General features: G+C 43.0%; 1 protein-coding gene across 6 annotated transcripts in view; it reads right to left on the bottom strand.

Moving 5' to 3' along the window:
• Positions 1-214: 214 nt before the first annotated feature.
• The window catches only part of NTN1 (netrin 1), a 424193-nt gene continuing 397784 nt past the window's right edge, over positions 215-26623 (bottom strand). For all 6 annotated transcript variants that reach the window (XM_069200314.1, XM_069200319.1, XM_069200317.1 and 3 more), the window contains one exon: positions 215-6314. In XM_069200314.1, the coding sequence (XP_069056415.1) occupies positions 5986-6314 (329 nt within the window). In that variant the 3' untranslated portion in view covers positions 215-5985. The remainder of the gene's footprint in view (positions 6315-26623) is intronic.

Below are 26623 nucleotides of genomic sequence, written 5' to 3'. Positions count from 1 at the left end.
AAGGAGATCATTGGGAGCTGTAGTGGATGTTGGTGGGCACTAATCTATCTCATACGTTCACCTGCCTTCTTTCATTCTGAATAAACCTCTGCTCTGACTTTGACTGAAGTCAAGCCTCGTGTTTTGCTGCGACCTAATAGATACACGTGATAGGTTGGTTGTATGCATTTATCTCCAAAAGATACATATTGTAAATAAGAGTCAAAACAAAATATAATGTTTACAAGAGTTTATTCAAGTGGTCTGTGAATTTAAGTCTACCTGGTGCTCAACAGTTAACACATTCCTTCTCGTTTAATTACAGTCTTCTAATTATACAGCCTCTTCAACTGGAAAACGAAAACAAAATAAGAAAATCCACAACTTTTCACATGTCATTAAATATATTCATTTATAATAACCATAATATATTAGTATGCATTGTAAAGAAACGTTGCAAAAACCCAATAACAAAACAAAACTATGCAGTGGGTAAAACTACATGTTTAGAGGTCAATATATTACCCTAAGTCACAGGTTTTGGCAGACCAGTGCGGAGGAAAGTCCTGAAAGGTGAAAAGTGTCTCTCCAGGTCTACTTAAGTTTAAAAGCCAAGATTAGATTGGCTAAATGAATACAGCTGAAGGTTTAAGATCAGAAGGTGATGTTTTTCACAGAAAACAAATTCAGTTTAAAGGAGTGGGACTCTGAAGCAGACTGGCCTTTCAGAGTCACCAGCCTATTGAACAAGTCTTTCTCTTTTCACTGTATGGCATCTGGTCTCTTTTAGGACAGTAATAATTTCTATAGGGTTGAGAATAGCAAGTCATGAGGGAGGCATGAAGCCAAGTAGTGATGATATTGCTTCAAAAAATTCAGCACGATTGAAATCTGTAACCATTAATGCTGATTGTGACTTCATGAATCTTTTTGAAAGTTTGGTTCTCAGTGTCACTCTTCGGCCTTCGAGGCTGGCTGGGAGTGAGACAATGTGAAGCCAATGAGCCTGGCTAACAAGTAAGCCTTTTTGAGTGAGGTCTTATGGAAACTGGAAGCTATTAAAGGAGTTACCAGCAAGACTGGATGTAAAATGTTGTTGAAGTCATGGGTTCCCCAAACCATGAATGTGTACGAAGCTGCTAATGCCTGAAACTCCACTTACATTTTTGTCACAACTGCCTCTTGATTTAAATGAAGCCATTGATACTTTAGACAAAACCAATGAATTTGGATGAATTGAGGCAGCACTGAAGTTTATGTGACCATTCAGAGTAGCTTGTCAATAATCAGGAAGCAATGAAGTTATTACCATTGAGTCTGGCCTTGTCTAAGATGGATAGGTAGTAATGACTTTGAAACCTCTGGCCCCATTGACAATTGTGAATAAATGAGATGCCATGAATGATCTGGTATCATTTATATTGATTGTATTTTAAAATGCAACATAATTGAAGTCTTGGTGCCAAGGGACAAGAAGTTTGCAGTTAAGGGAGACCCACATCTATGTGGTAAGATGGACTTTTATGCTGTACAAACCTTGACCTATCAATTATCCAAGAAAAATACCTTGATGAATCTCAGTGTTTCTGTTATGATGAGTAACATATTCTTGATTATCATTGTGAGCGCGGCCAAGTTTCAAGCCTCAAAATGGGCACATGGCTATTCGACTATAACGTGCTTCAGCAAAGCACTTCAAGCAGTCACTCACCCGGCAAATAATTTGAAGTGCAGGATAGAAGACTATTATAAATGTTGGCAGGAAACAATTTCAACTTGGAATTGAAAAAACTAACTGGAGAAGAAGACAATCGACATGAGCTGCATAAATGCAGATCTTGAAGGTTCTATATGATTTCTGTGAGTCACTCTGGATTCTGAATTTAATGCTTCATAACAAAACCATACAGTTCTAACCGAATGTTTCATATGGTAAAGAAAACAGAGTCTTCGGGCACCTGTGTAAAAAAGTGTACCAGGGACCTCAGGAGCGCTGATAGCAGTGTACAGGTGAAGGGAAGCTTAAAGAAGGAAGAGTATCCGCTTGCCAGAGTCTCTCCACACAGTGCATACGTATCAGCATCACATTAAGGTGTGCCATCTCGCTGCCAGCTTGACCTTTTGAAGCATTTTTTCTCATATGGATGGTAGGGTGTCTTCTTAACATGCACTGCTTCTTTGAACTACTGCAACGTTAGGACCTAACACTGACTAAGTAAGCTGAAGTCGCTTTGGTTGTGACATAAAGTTACCAAATTGCACCCTGGAACCTCTTGTCAGAAAAAGCTCGCTGGGGTAAGTGCTGTGTTCTCTTGCACAGCTCCTTAGCACCACGTAAAGTCTCGCTGCCATGTGGTGTGTCTCTTCAGGCTGCCATTGAAGAAGAATGTATTTATAGACCTACATATTATGAGAATGATGGTTTGTGGCCATTCAAGTTAATTCGAAAATTCATAACATGAACATGTTTCGTGACCAGACAAGGTAATTATTTTTGTGTGTGTCCTGTTAAGTCGCAGGAGAACATCAACAGAGATGTAGCTTGCCTTTCTAATAGAGAGTTCCCCTGTGCTTCAAAATCTGCTGTCGTCCTTGTTTCACAGAGCTACAGCGTATTCATGCCAGTCCTTCAAGAATCACAGGATTTTGAAGGGTGTTACTTGTTATTTGAAATGCTCGATTTTAAGTTTATATCAAAACTGATGTAAAAAGAGGGTCATTAAGTAGTCAAAAGGCCGTACATTCCAAATAATGGCCTGTAGACAGTCTTAATTGGACCAACCCAACCCCACCCCTGCCGTGTTGACGCCTCCTCTTTTACAACCATATACCGTGACTTTCGGTTTTATGACAGGTGAGGTCATTCTGTAAATACAATAAATAGGTGCACAGGTTGCCAAACGTTGTAAAATGTCATTAAAAAAACGTGTTTCCAAATTTCCTTACAGGGCAAGCGTCAGAAATGATTTGCAGTGAAGATCATGACTTTTTAAGCCAAGTTCACATATAGTATTTCAGCATCTCAGTCATTCACTTCCATGTGCTCTCAAAAATATCAACAACCACTCATTTTCTCCTTTGATGGACACAGTGCCTAGAAGTGTGCTAGCTAACTGTCAGTGGACATCTGCATAAGAGTGTGATGTTACTTTAAGGAGACAACCATTCCATCCCTTACTGGTGGGGGCATCACGTTGATGAAGTAGTACAAATGTTCTCAGGTATCCACAGTTAAAAGGCTGAAAGCCTCCAGGGAAGTTTTGGATGTTCCATACAGTCCGAAGCTCCTCAAAGGCTGGCATTGTTGGGACATAGACCTTCTGCAGTGTATAGGCTTTGGGAGGTCTCCTGATTTCCTTGTAGCACGATTCATCTCTGCGGTATGGCACAGTTTATCTCTGAGGAGGACACCTATAGATGTCCTCCTCTGAGATCTGATATGAGTCTGCCCACGCTGAATGAATCAAACCGTCATGAAGGCGCAGATCCTCATGTCCTGTTTCCTGTTACATATCTGTGCCAATGGACTCTCCAACTTCAGTATTCCTGCTGGTGCCAGAAGATGAAAAAGGAGAGGCTGGCTAGAAAATTATAATTTTTTCTTATCTAGCAAAGACGTGATTTAATCTGAGAAAGAGGAGGATATGCTTGGAGGACGAAGAGGCAGCACGTGCACAGCACAAGCAAGTTGTTTGTTCTTCTCCAAATTTTGCAAATAAAAAAGTGCACAAGATAAAACTCGATAATAAAGCATTGCATAAACCGGTTTATTTGTGCACATGCTAAATGGGTTATTGTTACTCGTGATTACTGCTATATTGTGGTTGTCACTACCTAGGTATTTCTTTCAATACCAGAAGCATCCCAACACAGAGGTTACATTTATCCAGGAGGACTTAAAAAGGCCAACCTTTAAGCAGTATCTACTCAAAACTTCTGCGGAATTGTGGGTTTATTAAGAAAATGGGACAATGGAGAGGACCAATTGCCACTCGTAGAAAGAGTCTGGTATTTGTTGCAGATCCTATCACATCTCTCAGTTATTGAGGCACGATGACTTTCCTGCTGAAAAAATAATAAATTAGAAAGATGCATTTAAACGAGGACAAAGTTCAAACGAGTTGTGGGTGAAGGCCTTCCTCAAATACGAATGGCTAATAACTGCAAAGTGTTATTACTCAAGGTACCAGTAAAAGAACTGGGCAAGACATTCAAGTCAGTGGAGGTTAAAAATAGTTAATGGCAATGATGTCCAGGCATGGCTCCCAGTTCTGTGATGTGCCAGGCGTGTTTGTGACTGAAGACCCCAGGCACTAAGTGCCGAGCAAGGCTGCCCCTCACAGCCGAGGCAGGGTTTTCAATCATAATCACTCGAATGGCATCCCAACTACAGCATCCCTAGCACTGGTCTCACATATGGTTCCAGACAGGCAGTTCTAGGGAGTCATTGCTTCCATGCAGACAAGCTCACCCCACAGGGTGGATTGTCATTCATGGTTCAAGACAGGAAATCTCTGGGAGTGTGTTCCAGACAGTGTTATCACTCATGGCTTCCACTAGGGTTGTCTCTCTGAGTTCGAAGCAGGCGTTACCAGACTTAGACATCACATACGGTACAAACACGAGTCCCAAGAACTGATATCATTTATGGCCTTTGCGAGTTTCAGGCAGGGATCATTAGGAAATGATGGTCCATGAGCTGCCCATGCAGGGAACATGAGGATATGCAGTCGATTGAGGGCCTCGTTGTGGGGTGCTATGCAGAGCTTGAACTCATAGCCCAGGCAGAAGGGACAAGATAATGTTGTAGATAATGTTGTCAATTATGGCTCTAGATAGGAAATTACAAACGGAAACATCACTCATGTCCCAGGATGAAAGTCCCAACCAGTACTATCATGGAAACCACCCTGATAGGGAGGATAAAGAAGTATCTTCACTCCCGGCACTATCCACGAAGCCAAAGGCATCAATAAAGGCCACTTGGAGAAAGTTTTAGGCAGAACCTTGTGCCATGGTTTGCCGCTATTACAAAGCAAAATTGGAAATCCACTGATGGCTCGCCAATAAGGAATATGGGATCACGAGGAGCTTTTGAGTAAACAAAGAGACTTCAAATAAAACATTGACAGAACCAAGCCTTCCATCTCCTAGCTCATGCACCATTCATCCCCAACTTAAAACAAACATTGCAAATCCCGATGTTGGACTGGGGAATACTTGTTACGTCCTGAAAAAAACATGAAGGCAAAGGAAGATGAGATGCTAGGGAGCCTACTTACGCCAGATGACCGTTGTTGGCGAACAAGGATGCATTTAAATTGGATTAAAATGAGATTAGGGGACCAAGTAGTTTTCTCCTGTGCTGCCATACAGTGATTATATACAGAGAAGATGTGATACAAGGAAACAGATAAACACAAATCCGATACAGCCCTAAATATACTGTCAGTGGAGTTCGGCAAGGTCAATATTATGAATTACGGAGCAAAAAACAAGTAATCAGAAAAAGGTTAGTTTATATTGGCCATACTTAACATATTAGCGTTCTTTTGTACAGATTAAGCTTTTTCTCTCTCTAGGCTTCACACCCAGCAGTCTTTTGACATACAGCACTACCACCTGACAGTTCGGGAATCTCTTTCTCAGCTGTCGACAGCTCTTGATGAAGGAACCAGCCGGTGAAGAGTAGCCGGGGACATGGTTGGCTTCAGAGGGTCCATTGTCATGTCTTTCCATCAGAGTCCATTGTACGTCTCGCCATTTGTAACGCTTGTGTGAAATATTTCTAATATTAGGTGCAAACTTGGCAGTCCCGTAAAAGTGCCCTCCCTCACCCAACCCAATCCCTCCCGCCACCCCTCCCTTCCCCCGAAACAAACGAACTGCAGAGTGAGGTCCATCTCCCTTCACAAAGTTCCTAAATCGAATCCTATCTGCTCCAGATTCTACACAAAGCAGCATGCACAGTCTGGTTCTTGCGCTCTCTTTCTGAATGACTTCATTTTAGGCCTTCTTGCACTTCCCTTTTTTTTCCCGCTGCTGGAATTTCCTCAGCCGCCGAGCCCACGTATCCCGCCACTGTATCACCAGGCTGGTCTTATCTGCAACAATCCCGTTCTGATCAGGTGAGTCCTCGTCGTTGCCCAAAAGCAAGTACTTCTTCATGGGTTTCACCTTGGGACATTTGCAAGCGATGTCCTTGGATCGGATCCACAGAATCTGGTCACCGCGCCGTATCCGGTTTGTCCCTTGCTTGTAGACGGAGATGATATTGACAGTAAACTTCCACCATTCTCCAGCCTTGTCAGCTTTTAGTATGTGGATCTGCACAGCTGGAAAAGTTGAACGAGAAACAAAGAGGGTGAGTGAACAAGAGTAGGTTGCTTTCATGCAAAAAAACATATCCTTTCTTACTTGAATACCAACGAGGAAAACCAGGATGCTTTCTTCCCTGCATAATCCATGTTTGCATCACAGAATTTATTAATGGGAACCAAATTGTGATAATAGGTTCTTTGTAGCTGGTGGCATACTTCTGAATAAGAAAGTTCTGGCTGAGTTCCTATATCCTGTATTTGCATGCCTTAGTAAAGCTTTCTTTTCGTATCCAATTTACCTTCCAGCAAGGAATAAGTGAGCTGATTCCTGGGATTCTACAATTTTACTGTAGCATGTTTGGCACAAATGGATTTCTGTATCAGTATTAACATACTTTAGTGAATTCTGGGGTCCTAGACCCTTTGTATCAATGCAGCCGCATGAATGAGAGGTACTACTCGTTTAACCTTCAATTCCTCCTGTATATGTATAGAAGAGTTATAAGAAATTGAGGACATAGATTCCTGGTATCTGTATACTCGCGTGCCTGAGAGGTGCAAGATGTGCCTTTTGTTTCCTTATGATACCATGTGTTATTAGGATATACTGTTGTGACGTTTATCATATATGGCCCTAAATAGGAAAACCCAAACAACAACATCACTCGTGTCCCAAGATGAGAGTTCCAACCAGTGGTATGATGTAAGCCTCCCTGACAGGTAGGATAAAGAAGTATCATCACTCGTGGCATTTTCCACGAAGCCACAGGCATCACTATAGGGCAGTGGGAGAAACCATGTGCCATGGTTTGCTTCTATTACAAAGCAAAATTTAAAATCCAATGATGAATGTACAAGAAGGAATATGGAATCACGGGGAGCTTGAGAATTAAACACACACGCACACGCCCATCCACCCACCCCCAAAAGTGTCCCCCTGCCCACCGGGTGTGTATATATATCTGTGTGGTTAGTTATGTCATAGTTTCCATAGGAAGAGAATTGTTTGTTCCGTTAATATTTTTGCGTTGTTTGTCAAATCTTCACAAAACTTTTTTTTTAAGTATATCCAACTCTTCCCCTTCCTGGAAAGTCTTGGTGTGATCTGTCAAGCAGGGGACCAAAAAAAGGGGGAGAGGTGAGGGTATGATCACAAAACACATTTTCCCTGTGCAATTTCCAATATGAATTTTGTGAAGTGATACAGAAAAAACAGTCCGTAATGTCACTAATGATGTCAATCAATATGTCATGAGTGTTGTAACATGTGAGGTCATAAGTGGTGCATGGCGGTGCCGAAAGTTAGAGTTACCTCAGTAAGCTGTTGAATTTCAGAAGTTTTTTAGTTTTTAAACTAAACTAGTTTTTATATTAATACAAGATCGAACTATAATGTCACTTAAACCTCTCGTTTTTTTCAGTGTATATATGCATGTATATAGAAAATGGTACAAACCTTTTAAGCAACTGTTTGTACTCTGCTTAGAAAGGACGCCGCTGCTTGTGTATGTGTGAGAGGCAATGCGGCCTGCTCTTGATCAGCCAGTCATCGAGGTAGGGTAAAAATGTGGATTTCCCCCTACGAGCTTGGATGGAGGCTTGGTGGCCTCTGAAGGCTTTTGTCGGTGTCATTAGGGCTCGATGCCTGACTAATGGGAGCGGTACTCTGCCTTAGTGTGAAGTGTAATCGTTTTGGGAATGACCACTTAAATACCTGTGTCCAGGCAAAACAAAATAAAACAAATAATGCTCTTCCTGTGGAAGCTTTGACCTAACTATAACTACAGCCACTGTGTACATTATATTTACACACACACACACATATAAATATGTGTGTGTGTTCACACACCCAGGTGTGTGAAGAGTACAGTACATTATGCCTATCTGTATGAGGAATAGACTGTTGGAACCCATCTATGAGTCTTCATGACATGGTAGTGAAAATAAATGTGTACTGAGGTCAACTTCCTGCTTATTACCACAGTACAGCAAAAGGGCCAGAAAACTATTTTACTGCCTCACAGATTGGATATATAACAATTATCTTACACAAAGAAACGGTGCTCCAAATATTTATATAGCTTGAGAGTGATTTTACCTTGCTGCAGAAATTAGCCCCTTGCATTCGGATTTCGATTTAATACGTGTTAAAAGACATACACATAAAAAACACCATGACATAAACTATATGTGTAGATGTGCAAAGTATAATTTTTGTTTATTACCGTTGAGGGAGTAGAGGGGTATCATGTCTCAGTCTAGGTTTGGCGTCTCGTGATTCATGGTCCCTCCCTACACTCAATAATGGTAAGTAATTGCACATTACACTCTGCGCATCTGCATGTATAATATATATATGGAGGTGTGTGTGTGTGTGTGTGTGTGTGTGTGTGTGTGTATGTATATATATATATATATATATATATATATATATATAGAGAGAGAGAGAGAGAGAGAGAGAGAGAGAGAGGGAGAGAGGTGTGTGTACATATATATATGTGTGTGTGTGTGTGTATACATACATATATATATATATATTTTTATATATATATATATTTATATATATATATATATATATATATCATAACATGCCTGAGAGGACATTAGGTTCCTTGTATCTGTACAGTTGATTGTTTTATACTAACAGATTATTGGGGCTGGACTCCCTGTGTACATATAGTAACATGCCTTAAAGGGACAAACTAGTCACATCTGACTTCTGTATATATGCAGTAGTATGCTGAGTGGAACAGACTCTTGCAGTTTGGATCCCATGTTCATGTACCAACATCCCTGACATGGACAGGCTCGGATCTTTGCAGCTGTTTAAAGTAGCATGCCAAGAGGGACGGGCTCTTCGTATCTGGAGTTCATGTATATGTAGTAGTATGCATGTGCATGACAGGCTGTTGAGACCTACATTTCCTGTTTATGTACAATATCATGCCTGATAGAAAAGGAACAATCTGTTGGGGCTCGCATGTGTATTGCAGCATGTCTGAGATGCAGGTGAATAACAAACACCCCTTCTTTATAAAAAACAAAAAAAACAACAAAAAAAAGCCACTGTAGTGAGCGTGGGAAGAACAGATACTTCCTCGGGATGCATGGTTTCACTTACTCCCCAGTACTCTAGACACTAGCAGCAGGCCATTACCCATCCTTTAAAGATAATGGCTACAGACATTGGCAGGCGGCACCCCTCGGTCATTTAAACAATGATTTCCCCTAGGAAGGGCCTTGCAATTTTTGCTTCACTGAACTGCTGAGACGGGCATACTGTTGGTATATGGACTGCCTGTTTTTTTAGCTTTTTGTGATATAAACATAAGTAAACAAACGGCCAACAAAGTACAAGCCAAAAATAGTTTTAAGTTCTTTGGTTTTTATAATAGATAGCAGTGTTATTCCACTCTGGCATTTCTCCTGCGGCCTGTAGACAAGGGACTACTTTCAGTTTAGGATAAGCTGCCATAACCCAACCATGCCACAATGGCCCCATTCCAGTCATCGCCTCCTGCAGTGTGGTGCTGGTTTGTATCTTTTTACGTGGGGTGATTCTGGCCTCCAATCTATCCTTGCTGGGAGAAGTGTAGGTTTACCGGTTCTAGTTGAGAAAAATACTGGGCACATACAGTCTCCGTGTGCAGTTCCCCAAACTGCATTAGCAGTCCCACATTATATCACTTACTTTCAAAAATCATAAATCAAATCCCTCCTCAAATAAGTTCAGTATGACACATGTTTTGACACTTGTGGGTTTTGTGCTCTTTTCTCATCCTCTGTCTAGTTCTCCCTAATGTTTGCATCCATGTCTTGCTGAGACTTTGGTTAACTTTATACGGAAAAAAGAAATGCACTGGCGAGGTCTGCCATGCCCTATGCAGGTTGGGTCACTCTGGCGTATCTGGCAATCAGGCGATGCCTAATGGGCTGGTCTGATAGGTCAATATGTGGGCCAGTTTTGGGCTATTTTTAGGCCTGCTTTATGGTCAGCTGGGCCGTATTTTACTGTTGATTTCCCTGATATTAAAACAAACATTGTCTGCTGCAAGCTTAAATCCATGAAATCTTCCATAACTTGGATAATACATTCAGTGTGTCTTTACAACAAAACTTCCCCATTTTGAAAAACGGGGCCACTTTTTTAGCTATATAATCCATTAATGGGGGCTACTTTTGTGTTGGTACCCGGGCTTATATTATATCCAGGTCCTACCTTGGCTATAAGGCCAGTATCATTCAGGGATGCCATAATGGCCATGTGTGCTATTACTTTTCCCACCTCAGTCACTGGTAAAAGGCTGAGGGCGCGCAGAGAAATGCCAATTTTCACCTCCCTGAATAGAATCATTGAGAATGCGTGGCTTGCTAATAATAGCGCTGTCCGACCCACATCTCCAAAAAAAAAATCTTTCTTAATAGCGGGGACAGTCACAGTGAAGCAACAGGAAAATGTAAGGGTTAAATGCGCAAACACTAGCGACGTCACGGACCAAAGACGGGTTACAAGCTCATTTCACGGACGGCAACGGACAGGTGGTCACCCTAGCTAAAAATGAAACATCATCTTATCCTGCCCGGTATTGCGCGCTCGAAGGCGCTCGACTGGGGCTAGAAGTTTGGCACCGCTCACGGTGGCACGTAGAAGAGCAGCGCCCCCGCACAGGCCCGCGGCAGCCGTGACGCTAGGTGGTTATTAACGTAGCTGACATTTCCGCTGTCACGTGACCCACAAGTAGCTCATTTGGACTCAAGCGAAATGACCCTGAAATCTGGGGCGCAATCCGGTGCCAGAAATGTACGGAACGATTATCCGCTCTCCTCGTGCAAAAATTGCCGGCAATTATAAGGCAACCCAAGCCTGCCGGGCCTTGACAGCCGTCAGGGTATCAGGTGCCAAGACTTGGCACGGCGGCCTGGAGAGCTGGCAGCACTGTCAGGGCCCTTAACAGCACCTCCTGAGGAACGGCTCTTGAGGCTGACACCTGGGGACCGAGGTTCCGGGGAGAGGGGTGGTCCGGAGGCACTTCAGTGCTCACTGGAGAGGAGTTTAGCGATGTCACCAGTACACTGAAATCCCCATCGGTCTGGGGCAGAGTCAGTATGACACGTGGGCAGCTCACACTGCCCCAGCCGACAGGTCTTTCAGAGGTAAGGCTTCTTATTTATCAACAAGCCCATGTACCACGGTCTGTTTCGGGACATCATTTTACCAGGGAAAGAGAATGCATTGGGGAAATCTAGCGTTTTTTTTGTAGTAATGTTTTAAAGGTACCCAATGAAACGCTTCGATCCAAGCATCATTTATCTGACGGAAAGCTAAAGGGAGTTGGCCCGCAGATGACTATCTCTGTATCTCTCTGTCTGTGAAAAACATGTCATAGATGCTTCCATTTAAAGCAAAAATCCGAGCTCTGACCCCTTTGTTCCCCTTCGCTCGACACCCAGTGGACGCATGTGTCAAAAAGACAAACTTTGGAGACAAACTCTTACTTTAAATCTTTTGACCTGCCTTGTACCCCTGACAAAATGCCCCAAATCAAGTGAGTGCAGCACCCATATTTTGTTTTTGTTTTTGTATTAATGGAGTGAGTGGGGATAGGGCAGTGCGACTGGTGCAGCCGCACATTGGCGCTGACGTTGGTGAGGAGGCGCTGTGTTTAAAAATAATATGGGTTTAAAAGTAAGTGAATTTCCTCGTGCGTCCAACAGTTTCAGGCAACAATAAAAATGTAAAGTTCACTGGTGATAAATGTTATTGCTGGTGAGAGATTGGAATTTTGTCTAGTGGCAGTTTTCACTCATCATAAAGTAGCACAGAGGGATGATGTGCCTGCTGCAAAGAATGTGTACCATGTAGATCGCAGAACTAAGAACTATGAGTAGCGCTTTAAAAAAAAAAAAGAAATGTGTGTCATAGAAGGGAGGGCACTGTTGAAGAGTGGTGTGTGGGAATTTATGGAGAAGGAGGTCATTGGAGGGGCGCCAAAAAAGACTTTCCCACTGGGCGCTACCACCGCTAAAGCTGGCCCTGAGTGAGGACACAAGACTGAAGCAAGTGGCCAACACAGCTATGAGCTTCTCATTCAGTGAGTTTTATGTTCCTCGTGTGTTTTTTAATTGCTTTATGCTCTGCCTTGTGAAAGCTAGCCACTTTGTAGCACGAAGGTTGTGATAATGAATAATTAGAGAAATCCAAAACCCATTATAGAGGTTTTCACAGTCCGATGTAGTAACAAGCATTGGCAAAGCCGATAGATCTCTCCTTTGGGACGCATTGGGTGTGTCAATGGTTTTTAGCCATGCTTTTTAGCATGGCTAAATAAAGGGGAAAAAGCCTATGGCCATGTCACCAAGATGTGGCCCCTTTTTGTATTTCCTTTTTATTTGCTGATCAAAGTTGATCAGCAAATAAATAGAAAAAAATGTGTGAAAGCGTTTTTTTTCTTTTAAAGGGACTGGGTGAAGCAACATGTGGTGCAACATGAGTGAAAGCAACCTAGGGGTCAAAAGTGACACAAGGTGTGGGAAAGCAACACTAAAAGTGAACTTGGAGGGAAGCAACATGGAGGGCGCAGGGGTGAAGGGAAGCAAACTGGCAAGAGCAATGTGGAGCTGGGGGGAGAAGTAGACCAGGATAAACATATCACGGAGGGAAGCAGATGAGAAGCACATGGGCAACAGACAGCAAAATGGAGCGCGGAACTGGGAAGAGAAGTACACAAACTGGAAGGCTGGAAACAGCGTGCACTCTCTTGGAAAGATTAAACAAAAAGAAAGAAGTAGTGCTTGAAAAGCAAGCAGTGGATGGGCACAAGTAATGCATCTATGCTCCAGGGGAGGGACAAAAAGAAGAAGAGGAATTAAAGCTCACATAAGGTAACAAATAAGAAGCACTCAATTAACAGTAACAAAGCTAAGTTATGGTAAGCAGTGGACGGATTCCAAGACTACTGTAAGGTAAAAAAAATGTCTTGCACAAGACAGCGCATGTACTTTCTAGTAGGTAAATAAAAAAAATGCTTTTGTGTGTTAAATTCTAGAGTATCATGTTCACTATATAGTAAACATAATTAACAGGCTTGTTAAAAGAAAAATAGAAAAATCACTATTTTTTTTACATTTCTAAATTTGCCAACATTGTTTCTGAAAAAGGGATGATTTTTCAGTTTCCATAGCAACTAATTAGAAGGATGCCGCTGTAACTAGAAATTACATCAAGTGCTTGTAGGCCTCCTTATCACACGAAATCATATCACATGAAATTCCATTAACATTAGCAGAATTTAGTGTGGAATTAAAACCAGATTACATCATGAGACACAAATGGGCGACTATGGCGCCTCGTGGAGAACCTAAAGCATACTAAAACGTATATTCACACGTGAAATCTATAACTGCCATACTATCAGACTGCTAGCTCCATAGTGGCTGTTAAGGAATGTATGTCAAGATAGTATGCAGCATTTGGAGGAATGCTGGCCATTCTCTTCATGCTGTGGGAGCTGGCTCTCAGGTGGCTGCTCTGACATGATGTGCTAGCAGCCTCAGGGAGAGTTCAGTCTATGGCTGTGAAAGCGAGGTAGGTCTCACACACAGGTTTTATGTTATGGTTGCTTTGAAGCACCATTCTATTCTGTACACAAGCTGTCAATGGCTTTCAGGTTGGACAGATTCTGGGAGATGTACAGGAAGCGGGACCTGCATCCCAATATGGCTGTCTTGTTGCTGTACAAATCTAAACTGTTGTCTATAAGCACTTATAATAATACCCATAACCTTTAAGTTCATGTGAAAAGGGTTAGGTGAGACGTTAAGCATTCGGACGATTTAATAACATGGGCTGCAATCATGGACGTCAATTCACCGAAATGCCAGGGGTAGCAGAAGTGACATCACACCCTTTGACCTCCACTTTCACTCACACACATACAAACACACAAATTCACACTTACATATACTCTCTTTCTCAAATAAACATACTCTCGCCCGCAATCATGCACACAACTACGTTTAAAAGCATTTTTTACTTACCTCATCTGGCATGGAAGGGGATATTCCAGCCAACTGTACTCCTTTCTTACTACACCAGTAGTGAATAGTACATTATTAATCACTATTAATTGTGATTAAAAAATTGACAGAAAACAAAGAGTGAAGCCCCAACTGACATCCATAAGGATGAGCTGCCCCTGGGTTCCTGGCACTGAATTTGCCGACTCTGAGGCCATGGGTCGGAAAGGCAGTGCTAGAGGTAGCAAAGGGCAAGCGACCCCCAAAACGACATCCATGCGGTGGTGTAAGCGCTTTCCAAGGGGCGCAGGCCTCCCTGAGGGGACAGGAAGCGGAGCCAGCGTGGGGAGAGTAGTGGGCCTATGGCGAGTCGACCCGGTCCGATGTGGTCTATCAGAAATGAGTAGTTTCACCGCAGTGCTACGCCCTTCAGGTGGGAGAGGAGAGCGACCACAACTTGGCCTTTACTAATTGTTATCGGTGAAGCCACGGAGGATATTTTGAGGGCCACCTGGTATTGGAAGCTGAACAAGTGTACACAGTGACACGGTCTGAGTCGTGTTACACGGGGCACATCAAGAAGGGGAATGAAGGTAACCTGACTGAGTTTAAAAATGTTGAAATGGTGCAGAGCAACGTAAAGCTGGGATAGGGAGACTGTATGCACGTCTGTATTACTTGCAGCTATTTGTGCATTCCAAGAAGGATGTCGTCGCCTGTATGTTCCTTTTCATGTTGGGGAAAGTCAATAAAAAAGAGGTTTAAGCTATGCATAATTCCAAAGAAACTTTGGAATCCTAGTTCGGAGCCCCCAGTCCCCCCCACTACATTATTTTATGCTGGATCGGGCATACTGAATCTCCAAGCCAGATTTGTCTGCGAGGCCTAGCTTATTTCAAACATGCATACAGCTCAATTCACAAACCTACAAGGAGCCATGGAAGAGCGAGCTATGGTGCTCTGAGCCAGTAGCACAGAGGGATAATGTGCCTGCTGCAAAGAACGTGTACCATGCGAGCTGAGTGAACTGTGACTGGTGCTTTAAACACATGAGATGTATGTCAGAGAGGGACTATGGAGAGATGAAAGGCACTGTTGTGCTAGCAAAAGCACTCTCCCAGCCGCACAGTACCTGTGTGAGGCAAGAGCCACTCTTTGCAGCAGGGGAGGGCCACATTATGCAGTAGGGTTGAGCAAATTGTGCAGTGGGAAAAGGCAAATTATGCAGCTTTGTCATTTTTACACTTGCTAACGCTGCCTGGACATTGGTTGCACCCTATTGGTACCGGTTTAACACCCATCTATAGTAATAAGCAACAGAAAGGTGACCAGTTAAGCTTTGCAGAGGGCCTTCCACTGCGCAGCAACATATGTTGCTGCGTTGTAATAACTTTTGAGTTAAAAACAATTTTTTTTTTTTTGCTAAAATCTGCAGATAATGCGCAGATGATGGATTCTATGGTAAAAGCAGCAAAATCATAATTATGAGAAAAACGACGCGGCAGCACATTTGCATAATTCCAGAGGCCCTGTAATACCTGTGGCAGTGCTGACTGGTCTGAACTTCACTCCAGCAGAAGTGGTCAGAGCAGGAAACGCCCATAGTGGAACATAGTGTTCAGCTCTGCAGTAAAGGTCTCTGGCATTGGAGACCTCAGAGCACAGCCTGGAAGGTCAGAGGCATGGGCAAATTGGGCTATTGCCCGGGGCCCCTAGGTGGCCCCAGGCAACGTGAACTTTCTCTATAGTTATTTTCTGTGTATATTTGTATATTAACCCTTAATGTGTAATTCAATTCTGTTAGGGAATATAGGGGTTTAAAGTTACAAAAATGGTCAATAAAAATCAAAGTTACTCTGAACACGGCCCCCAAAATATTTCTTGTCCGGGGCACCCAACATCCTTAAAATGACACCGAGGAAGACTGACATCACAGGCACACGTCTGTTACACTGACGCCATGCTAAACCGTGAATAGTGATTAGTGACGGTGATGGCAAAAATTACCAATCCACCACCTCAAGCATTGGTTTACAACGGCTATGCTTCGTAACTGAACACGCTGCGTGCACAAAGAGCATACCTCTCTTGCCTTAATGATGTTTGTAGTCCAGAGCATTGTTTGAAACAGAGTGAAGGAGACGGCCTCTGTCTGTAGGGTGACCAGATTTTGAGCAAAAACAGGGACAGGCCAGACATAAAAGAAGGACTAAAGAGTTTACTCTCACTTTTATATTTGGCCTGTCCCATTTTTTGTCGTATCTTTGTGTGTGCGCGTGTGTGTGCATGTGTGTGTATGTATATATATATATATATATATATATATATATATATATATATACAGGGAGTGCAGAATTATTAGGCAAATTAGTATTTTGACCACATCATCCTCTTTATGCATGTTGTCTTACTCCAAGCTGTATAGGCTCGAAAGCCTACTACCAATTAAGCATATTAGGTGATGTGCATCTCTGTAATGAGAAGGGGTGTGGTCTAATGACATCAACACCCTATATCAGGTGTGCATAATTATTAGGCAACTTAACAAAAAACAAATATATACCCATTTCAATTATTTATTATTACCAGTGAAACCAATATAACATCTCAACATTCACAAATATACATTTCTGACATTCAAAAATAAAACAAAAACAAATCAGTGACCAATATAGCCACCTTTCTTTGCAAGGACACTCAAAAGCCTGCCATCCATGGATTCTGTCAGTGTTTTGATCTGTTCACCATCAACATTGCGTGCAGCAGCAACCACAGCCTCCCAGACACTGTTCAGAGAGGTGTACTGTTTTCCCTCCTTGTACATCTCACATTTGATGATGGACCACAGGTTCTCAATGGGGTTCAGATCAGGTGAACAAGGAGGCCATGTCATTAGATTTCCTTCTTTTATACCCTTTCTTGCCAGCCACGCTGTGGAGTACTTGGACGCGTGTGATGGAGCATTGTCCTGCATGAAAATCATGTTTTTCTTGAAGGATGCAGACCTCTTCCTGTACCACTGCTTGAAGAAGGTGTCTTCCAGGAACTGGCAGTAGGACTGGGAGTTGAGCTTGACTCCATCCTCAACCCGAAAAGGCCCCACAAGCTCATCTTTGATGATACCAGCCCAAACCAGTACTCCACCTCCACCTTGCTGGCGTCTGAGTCGGACTGGAGCTCTCTGCCCTTTACCAATCCAGCCACGGGCCCATCCATCTGGCCCATCAAGAGTCACTCTCATTTCATCAGTCCATAAAACCTTAGAAAAATCAGTCTTGAGATATTTCTTGGCCCAGTCTTGACGTTTCAGCTTGTGTGTCTTGTTCAGTGGTGGTCGTCTTTCAGCCTTTCTTACCTTGGCCATGTCTCTGAGTATTGCACACCTTGTGCTTTTGGGCACTCCAGTGATGTTGCAGCTCTGAAATATGGCCAAACTGGTGGCAAGTGGCATCGTGGCAGCTGCACGCTTGACTTTTCTCAGTTCATGGGCAGTTATTTTGCGCCTTGGTTTTTCCACACGCTTCTTGCGACCCTGTTGACTATTTTGAATGAAACGCTTGATTGTTCGATGATCACGCTTCAGAAGCTTTGCAATTTTAAGAGTGCTGCATCCCTCTGCAAGATATCTCACTATTTTTGACTTTTCTGAGCCTGTCAAGTCCTTCTTTTGACCCATTTTGCCAAAGGAAAGGAAGTTGCCTAATAATTATGCACACCTGATATAGGGTGTTGATGTCATTAGACCACACCCCTTCTCATTACAGAGATGCACATCACCTAATATGCTTAATTGGTAGTAGGCTTTCGAGCCTATACAGCTTGGAGTGAGACAACATGCATAAAGAGGATGATGTGGTCAAAATACTAATTTGCCTAATAATTCTGCACTCCCTGTACACACACATTCACAAGACTACTTATATAAAATTAGCTATGGCTTGACCTCCCACCCTGCACCCCCAACCCATCCCCACCCACCTCTCTCTGCTCCCCACTCCCTCTGTCTGCTGGGAGCAGACAAGAGACTGTGTTGCCTGACAATAACAGATAAATTACTTTAATTGTTTCATACTTTGTAGGGGTCTTTAATTTATGCTTCCCTAGATGATTTGACCTTAGTCCCAAAAACCGGGACATTTATTTAATGATCTGACCTTTGTCCCAAAAACCAGGACATTTACTTCAAATTAAGAGAAGCGTCGGGACACTGGGACAATCCTCTAAAAAACGGGACTGTCCAGGGAAATCCGGGACGCTTGGTCACCCTATGTGTCTGTCACCCTGTCCTGTTCACCTCTGGTTTTCCTTACAGGATTCTGTCACTGAAGGCTCCGGATCATTATAGCAGTGGCTTCTGAGACCTCTACTCCCCTCCTTCTTCAAAATGCCTTGATCATTTATATTATGTGCTACTCATGGTTTTCAGTAGTCTTGCCATTTACAATAAGTTCTAAAAGCATTGGCAAGGACAACAGAGCTCGCTCGTGCGATCTATTGGCAAGGCCAACCGCAGAAACACAGTTTAAAAAAAAAAAATTTGAGAAGAGGAAGTAGGGGACAGAATCAACATGGAGGGAGGGGGACAAGCAATGGAGGGGAGGGCAGATAGAGAGAAAAAGCAACGGGAAGGGAAGGTGGCTGGGGAAAGCTTGACAGAGGGGGTGAGCAGCACAAGGGCAAGAGAGATGAACACAGAGAACTGGCAGGGGAGAGAAGGCCACAATGAAACGAAAGAGCACGCGGGTAGAGAAGAGCAGCACACTGACGCGAGAGATCAACATTGATTATGGATTGGGGAGAGAACCACATGAGGGAGACAGCTGAAAAACATGTTCACTATCATGGAATGCTTAATGGCAAAAAAAGTAATGCCTGAAAAGTGAGCACTGGAAGGACACAAATAATGCGTCCATGCTCCAGTGGCGGGACAAACGCTTAAAGAGGTACTAAAGCCAGGGCATGCTATCAAATAACAAGTAAGCAAACGAGAGTACAATAAAGCCAACCAATGGCAAGCAATGGATGGGCTCTAAGCCCACTGTAAGCTAACAATATGTCTCGCAAACAGACCACGCATGTGTGTCTAGTAGCAGGACCTAAAAATAATCCAAGGTTTCATGTTTTTATCAAATCAGATAATCAGCGCGTTCAAACTGGTTTCAACTGGCCAGTCCATGTTTGGTTGAATTGAGAGAAGGGGATGGTAGTCCTGATGACCTAGGGAAAATATTTATAACACACTGTCCTCAATTAGACGGCATCTGACAATGCGTGTGGAGGTGCACCAGCTGGTAGAAGACTCGAGATTAATCCAGCAAGCCGATGACACTGAAAGACCAGCTGGGATGGTGTAAAGTCAATCCACATATAAGAAGAACTACCTTTTCATCATCTTGGATGGAACGTGCACCCCTGGTGGTGTTTATGAGAATTTGGGTCCTGAAGGAGATAACTTAGCCCACCCCAGCAAACAAGGCTTATAAAAGTCGAGTGATGGAAGTTGGACTGGCTTTGAAGGGCAGCCATTTGTAGTTAGAAGTGGAAGTGATAGAGTAGACATCCATGAGTTGCCTAGTGCAAATCATCCTTTAGAGTTTGTGGCCCATTGAGATATCTCCGGACGTATTATTGAATATAATGCTCTGGCTCTCACAACCTATTGACTTTTACAGAGGTTCATCCTCATAACTTCAAACATCGCTGTTGTCATGTTTCTTCCTCCTTTTGGCGACCTGACAGTTGCGACCCCCCAGGAATGGCGTGCTCTGGCTATGACGTGGCCTCCAGATGTTCTGGACCTAGCCATGGGTCAGGGAGTCTCCGGTTCCAGCGATCAACTTGGGATCCTGCACATGGCGCAAGAGTGAGAGAAGTGCGTAATGATATCCTAGTTTTGTGTCTCGCTAAACAAACAGCCAGAGGGCCTCGATACTATCTTGAGGACTTGGACTGCATATAAAATAAAACGCTTGAAGCACTAGACAGTAAATTATGAGATGTGGAAATTGATATGATGCATGTGGCTAAACAATAATTCAATATTGTTTTTGGAGCAAATCCAGAGATATGACAAGGACATTAAATGTGTCTTTTTTTTTGCTTTCTTCTTGAACTGCTAGTACATACATGATTAAGCAAGAGGCATACTCGATGTAAGCAAGAATAGAACACTGGATACGTTCATTAATATATAGAACTATCTCTGAAAAGCAACTGAAAACCCCTTAACTTCTTTCTGGGGGACTCGTAATGTGTTAGAAAATAAAAACCTATGATCAGAAAGCAAATTAGGGGTCCACTTTGACCTCCGTTGTGGAATCTATGCAGTTTGGGCCAATCGCACTAGCGCTTCTAGTGTTAGAAACCAAGCCCGACATGTTGTCCAGAGTGCATAGTGAAGAATTGTGGTCAGCCTAAAAAAGCCCTCCAATTTAGAATGGATGCCAGGTATGAAAGGTGTTTTTTGAGGCCAGTAAGGGTAGCTGCCTTACTCATCTTTGATTCCAGGGTCATACCCCTCTGACACAACCCTGTATGAGGGCTGCGATGCTTGCAATCACCGGGACATTTTGGGATATTTCTATGGAGAGAGGAAAGGGGTGCTTCCGAGGCACGACAAAACACAATACACCAGTTTGTGAATGAGTTTTAGGGTCTAGCGAAGGGTTTACTTAACGTCTAGTACTTCGACTGGGAACTGAAGCAACAACAAATAACTATGTAGAAAACAGGGTTTCCATAGGTCTGTGTGATTAAACCACCCTGAATTAAAACTTATTCATAGACTTGCTCTATGTTTCAATCTTAATTTTTGCAGCACCTGTAAGGGTGTTTTTTCTTGGTCATTGGTGAGACAAAAAGGGATGGTGAAGGCTCACCCCAGTGTTTATAAGAGGACACAACAAGTACCTGATATCTCCCATCGCCCACCTTTCTTGCATGGTGTTAACATCTCTTCTCCCCATCTGCCCTACTCCCTCTGCTGGTATCTGTGTAGCGCCAGGAGCAGGCTAGTGCCTCACTGGCCCTTCAGAATGCCTCAGCATTGAACAATGTGGTCCTTCGGCCAAGTTCTGGGGACCTTCTCTGCTGTAAGATCCAAACTGTTGGTGCCTGTCACAATAGGGAAGGAGGTGCACATCACAGAGGCACTGTCTCTGACCTGTGAGCTGACGTTTGTTTGCAGGAGGGAAAATCGCTATCTACTTATGCATTATATAGGAGAATGAAAAACTGAGCCAAGCCTGGAGACACTAACCCACAAGTGCACTGCTGCTGCATGCATAGGACAGGACCACTCTCTTGGGAGATCCCTTATGACTTCTTAACATCATTTTAATTGCATCACAGCTCCGTTTAAATCGCATTACTAGACCTGCTATTTGCGGCAGATGCACCGGCCCCCCATGTTGTTGTGAGAGGGCAGAACGTGACTGCCAACGTGTGGCACCGGCCATGATTTACTTTCTTTTTTCTGAACATGCCTTTGAGTGATCTTGAATGAAGAATGAGCCAATACTGTGTGACGGGTGGTGAGGCTCAGCGTTGTCACTGCTACTATTAAACACTGAAATACAGAGAGCCTTGGGCTATTCTTTGGCTGGTTAAGAGACACGCTGACCCATGCCCAGCAGACGAGCGAACCTCCCAGTCACATCCCAAACTGCACTCAAGTGGTCAATGATGCATCTCTAACCCTCAGTTCACTTTGTTATTTGTCTTCTGAAAGCCACTTCCAGGCCTGCTGGAAGCTTCTCGAGTAATAAACCCGTGGGCGTTTTCCTCTTGCAGCTAGAGCAATTCCTTGCAGGCCAATATTTCCAGCTGGTAGACCAGGTCTCACTGTCAGCCAAGCTGGCTACTACAATTTGTGTTGGAGAGAATAAGTGGCTCTCCCCTTAACAAGCGTCAGATGCAGCAGGACGCAGCTGCAGGCATAGTCTGTCCGCATATCACGCACCTGCATATGGCGCTGGTTCAGAATGCTCTTCATTGGCTGCCAGTCAAGCTACGAAGGCAATTTCAATTATGAAGCATTGTTCCAGAGCCCCTGTGTGTTTGAGGATCCCTCCCCCCGTATCTGAAGGACAAGCAGTGTCCTTATAGGACTCAACGCTCTTTAATCCATCGACAGTTAATGTCCAATGAAAATGTAAAGTCTCAGATATAAACCCCCTTTCAAGCAATATGTCCCTGAGATGCGATGCGAGAAATGAGTGTCCTTCTACCATTTAGGAAAGGTTTAGCACATGCCTCCTCTTTGGGGTTTCTTTGGCTAAGGCATGAAACCAGTTCTCGTCGGTGACGTGTCTGCATTTGTCACCATGGTACTCTAGATGCACGTTAATCTATATGAGGTCTGCCTATGTGTGTTATTGCATGTTTTGTTAGCGAAGCTTCTAGGTTGTGCTTACATCACACTGTTGCCTACACAGCTCTAAAATGATGGGCCTTACAGTTTCGGAATGTTATAGGTGTTTGGAAAATACAGATTTTCAATTGCCTCCTTAGGGAGATGGTTGAACAAAAATTATGCTTGATAGGGCAAAGTAAGAGAGGGAGAAAGATAACTTTAGAGTGTTAATATTTGGGATTCAAAGACAAGAGAATGTCAGAATGTGAGCTCCAGACCATGAAAGGAGAAAAACATTTCAGATTTTGGGTTCTGGAACTTGAGTGAAAAGAGAGACAACTTCCTAGTTTGGGTTCCAAAGAATGTAAACTTTTCGTTCCCAGAATTTGAAAAAAAAAAGCTGCAACTTAAGCAATCAGAACAGTACTCACAAATGGCATTGATCCCTCTCTGTATCATAATGAGCTGGATTTTATCTCATGGAAAATAGGACTCTACGACAAATGGCTTGGTGAGTAAGATGGGGGAACATGAAATCAACTCTGAGCACCCTGGATACAAGGTTCTTACAAAGATTAGGTGGTAATCAAGCCAAAGCATTCTACAGCTGCTGGAGATATGCCAAAAGAAACTGAGGGAGACAATACCCTCCAGTACAAGTTCAGGGCTAAGGACTGATCTCTGTGCCAACAGTGATTGGAATTCAAAGCTGTGTTATAATTATCACCCTCCCGCAGTTTTGCCCTGTTATATTGCAGCAGTTCAAACCTGCTGAAAGTTATTGTAGAAGAAAGGCTCAGCAAAATGTAGAATATTGTGTATTAAGAAACAATTCTGTGTATTATGCTTCTTTTTATGTTGAAAACTTGTAGTAGGAAGTATTTACCACGTCTATTAAGTACCTCAACTTTGGGTTATGGTACTTAGCGAGCGTGGTAAACACCCCTCCGTATTTTGTCAACCTTGGAATGAGGGCCAAAATCAGGTCTTTTGGCAGTAGTTAAACTCCTTCAAACAGGGGTGTTAGCAGGAATGCACTAGCGTTATGTAAGCAACAGGAAGTCATTTTCACAAGCTTCCTTAGATGCTGACACTGATCACTGTAGTTATTTTTTTTCAGAAATAGAGATACATGGTCTATGAAAGAGGGATACATGGTCTCGGTGTGAAAGAGTTCATAATGTAGAGTTTGAGACTGCACTAAAGATGTGGCCTACAGATCTGAATACAGTCCCCTAGGTTAGGCCTAAGCCTAGACACATTCTTTCATGCTTTACATGCTTTCTCACTTCTAAACTGCTTATGCAGATGATGTGTGACCCATTTAACCAACCTGCAAACATAAGGCCTTTCAGAGGCACCTGCCAGTTGTGAGCCTCCCAATGCCCCTATAGGCCAGTTAGCCTCTGCCCATCATGAAGATACATCTGCACAGCCCTCCTGGAGACCTCTGTTCTCCCTACCCTCAGACAACTCTGCAGCCCGTGTGTGCTTTCCCATTGCCTGTTGGAGTCTTTTCCTTTGGTCTTCCCACCCAAACTACCCAAGTCGATCTTGAGGCTTTCCATTATCACTCAATGTAGGATAATGTTTCACATCTTTGGAAATTATGGACATCTATTCTGTGTAGGTACTGAAACTTGAAATGGCCTGCCTGCTTCTCAGACAACTCCTTCCAGCTCTCACTCCCTCTTTTTCTCCCACTCAGTTATCACTTCTTACCTAGATATGATCTCTTTCCCTGCCCATTTCAATAAGGCACTTGCACTAGCGGCATAGTGACAACCTTCAATATAATAACAACGTTTTCAGTATAGCACCTCGTAAAGCGCTTCTGCTGCCTCTAAGTACCGTAAATAAGAGGTCTTTCCTGGAAAGGATAGCATGCCTTGCCGAAATTAAAATGTAACTGCATGTTTCAGCTGGAAACGTTCAACTCACGTAGCCATCCTGCTGGATCTCCCTGCAGTCAGAATGCACGATGACCAGACTTTCAAGCCAGCATCTCCAGACTGCTGTGCTACAAGAATCTACAGCGAAGCTGCGTTGCCCATTCTCATGCAATGAACTCTCCCTCCATCCTGCAAAAACTCTCCAGTATTATTTAGTACCAAGGAGCAAGATTTGAGGCTACAGGAAGAAGTAGCATAAAAAAATCAGTTCTTACGATAATCTTCAACCACACGCAATCCCTCTGCAGCCCTTTACTGAAGGATTGCACCTCAGTGGCAGGCCAGAACCAAAAACTGTGGGTGGTTACGTTCTACTTAAGTGTTGTATTGTGCTGTAACATTTATATAGTACTTATTACCCCAGTGTGGGTCACTGAAGTGCTTGCCTGGATGGGTAGCATGCTGCACCACATAGGGTATATGGTTGGAAGTGTGTTGTCTTTGTTTTGATCATTCATGCAAAGTGTTTCCGATGACCACCGAAGTGTGTTTATCGTGTTTAGGAACACAGTGCTTAGCAGTGGATAAAAAAGTGTGACAGGTGCACTGATTGTGATTTTCAGAAAGCTTTGAGTAGCTCTGCGGGTCCCTATGTTGTATGGTCTTATTATCACAGTCCACTTAGCTGTACTGGAGTGTCCATTCTCAAATATTTTGTTTAAAGTTTATGATGCTGAGCAGGCTTAGGTTGGAGGGAGAAACTGTTGAGAGATCTGCTGGAATACGCTTTGTTAATATCCACCTATATCTGGTTGTCATTTTGAGATGTCTAGAAGCTTGTTGGGACCTGCAGTGGCAGACTAAAAAAAAGTCCTTCATTGGTCAGCGGCATGTGGCAGATTTCTTCAAATTATTCCATGGCTGTTCAGTTAGTGATGGATGGTTTAATTGCTGTGTACTGGTGTAGTACTAGGAGATGGACACGATCCCTAGCAGTTTTATCTTATGTGAGTTCAAGAGTGTCAAGTGGTAAAAGGAATTGTAATGCAACATGTATGAGCTACAATTGATGTTGTGGAATGTTACGGTATTATAAATAGTGTAGGAGGATTTTTAATTGTATTTTAACTAAATGTGTGTGTAGCACTTACTACTCATGGTGGGGCATTGAAGCACTTTATGGCAGGCAGCACACGCCTATGAAACTCACGGTAAGCATTTTTTTTCAAGTGGTTACTGTTAGGTCTTGTGCTCTTAAGGAAACCATTTCATGCCTTTTCTCCAGTTTCTATGTGGTAGATTAAATTAATAGGAGTTACCTGTAATATTTAGTGGGTACATGAATTCATGCAAATGGTTAGCTGTTTTAGTAAATGAGCTGGCTGCAGTAGACTAGATGTTGTTCAGTTTCAGGGATACAACTTTTTAGGGAGAGGTTGTGATTTTTAAATGGGGTGTGGGCATTTTGCAGCGATGCAATTGTATGGATTACGGAAGACACACATGTGATTTAGAGTAGTCTATGCTCAGAGAGAGGAGGTTTGCAAAGGATGGAAAGTAAGGGGAGGTTCATGTGAAAGACAATAGGAGGCAAGAGTTTTAGGTTTTTCAGTCAAGGTCCATTTTCATCAGAATACAAATGAGACTGCATGCAACAATCTGAGGATGCAAAACTGTGGAAAGAAACATCACCAGCACATGAGATAGTTCTATACCAGGTACCCCTGATTAGCACCACAATCAGGCTAACAGTCTGTCCCTCGAAAGACAACAGCTAAACCATCACCCAGCAAGAACAGCTGACCTACTCAAGGGCCAGATGCACAAAGTAATGACCAGAAGCATATTAAAAAAAAATACAAAACGGTCTCAGGGCCAGCGACAACCCCCACAATTATAGCAAAACCAGAAAGTACCCAAGTACCCATATTTTATTTTCAATATCTCCAAACAAAAGCTTAGAATAATATCACAATCTACAGATGGTGTTTAATTCCACATGGTTTAATCATCCCGAAACACACATTTCTCAAAGACTTTCAGCAATCCAAATCGCCCCCTCT

The sequence above is a fragment of the Pleurodeles waltl genome, chromosome 7 (genome assembly GCF_031143425.1).
Source record: "Pleurodeles waltl isolate 20211129_DDA chromosome 7, aPleWal1.hap1.20221129, whole genome shotgun sequence".
Taxonomy (NCBI): domain Eukaryota; kingdom Metazoa; phylum Chordata; class Amphibia; order Caudata; family Salamandridae; genus Pleurodeles; species Pleurodeles waltl.
The sequence above is the reverse complement of the archived record's forward strand: the minus strand, read 5'-3'. Positions and strand labels throughout refer to the sequence as shown.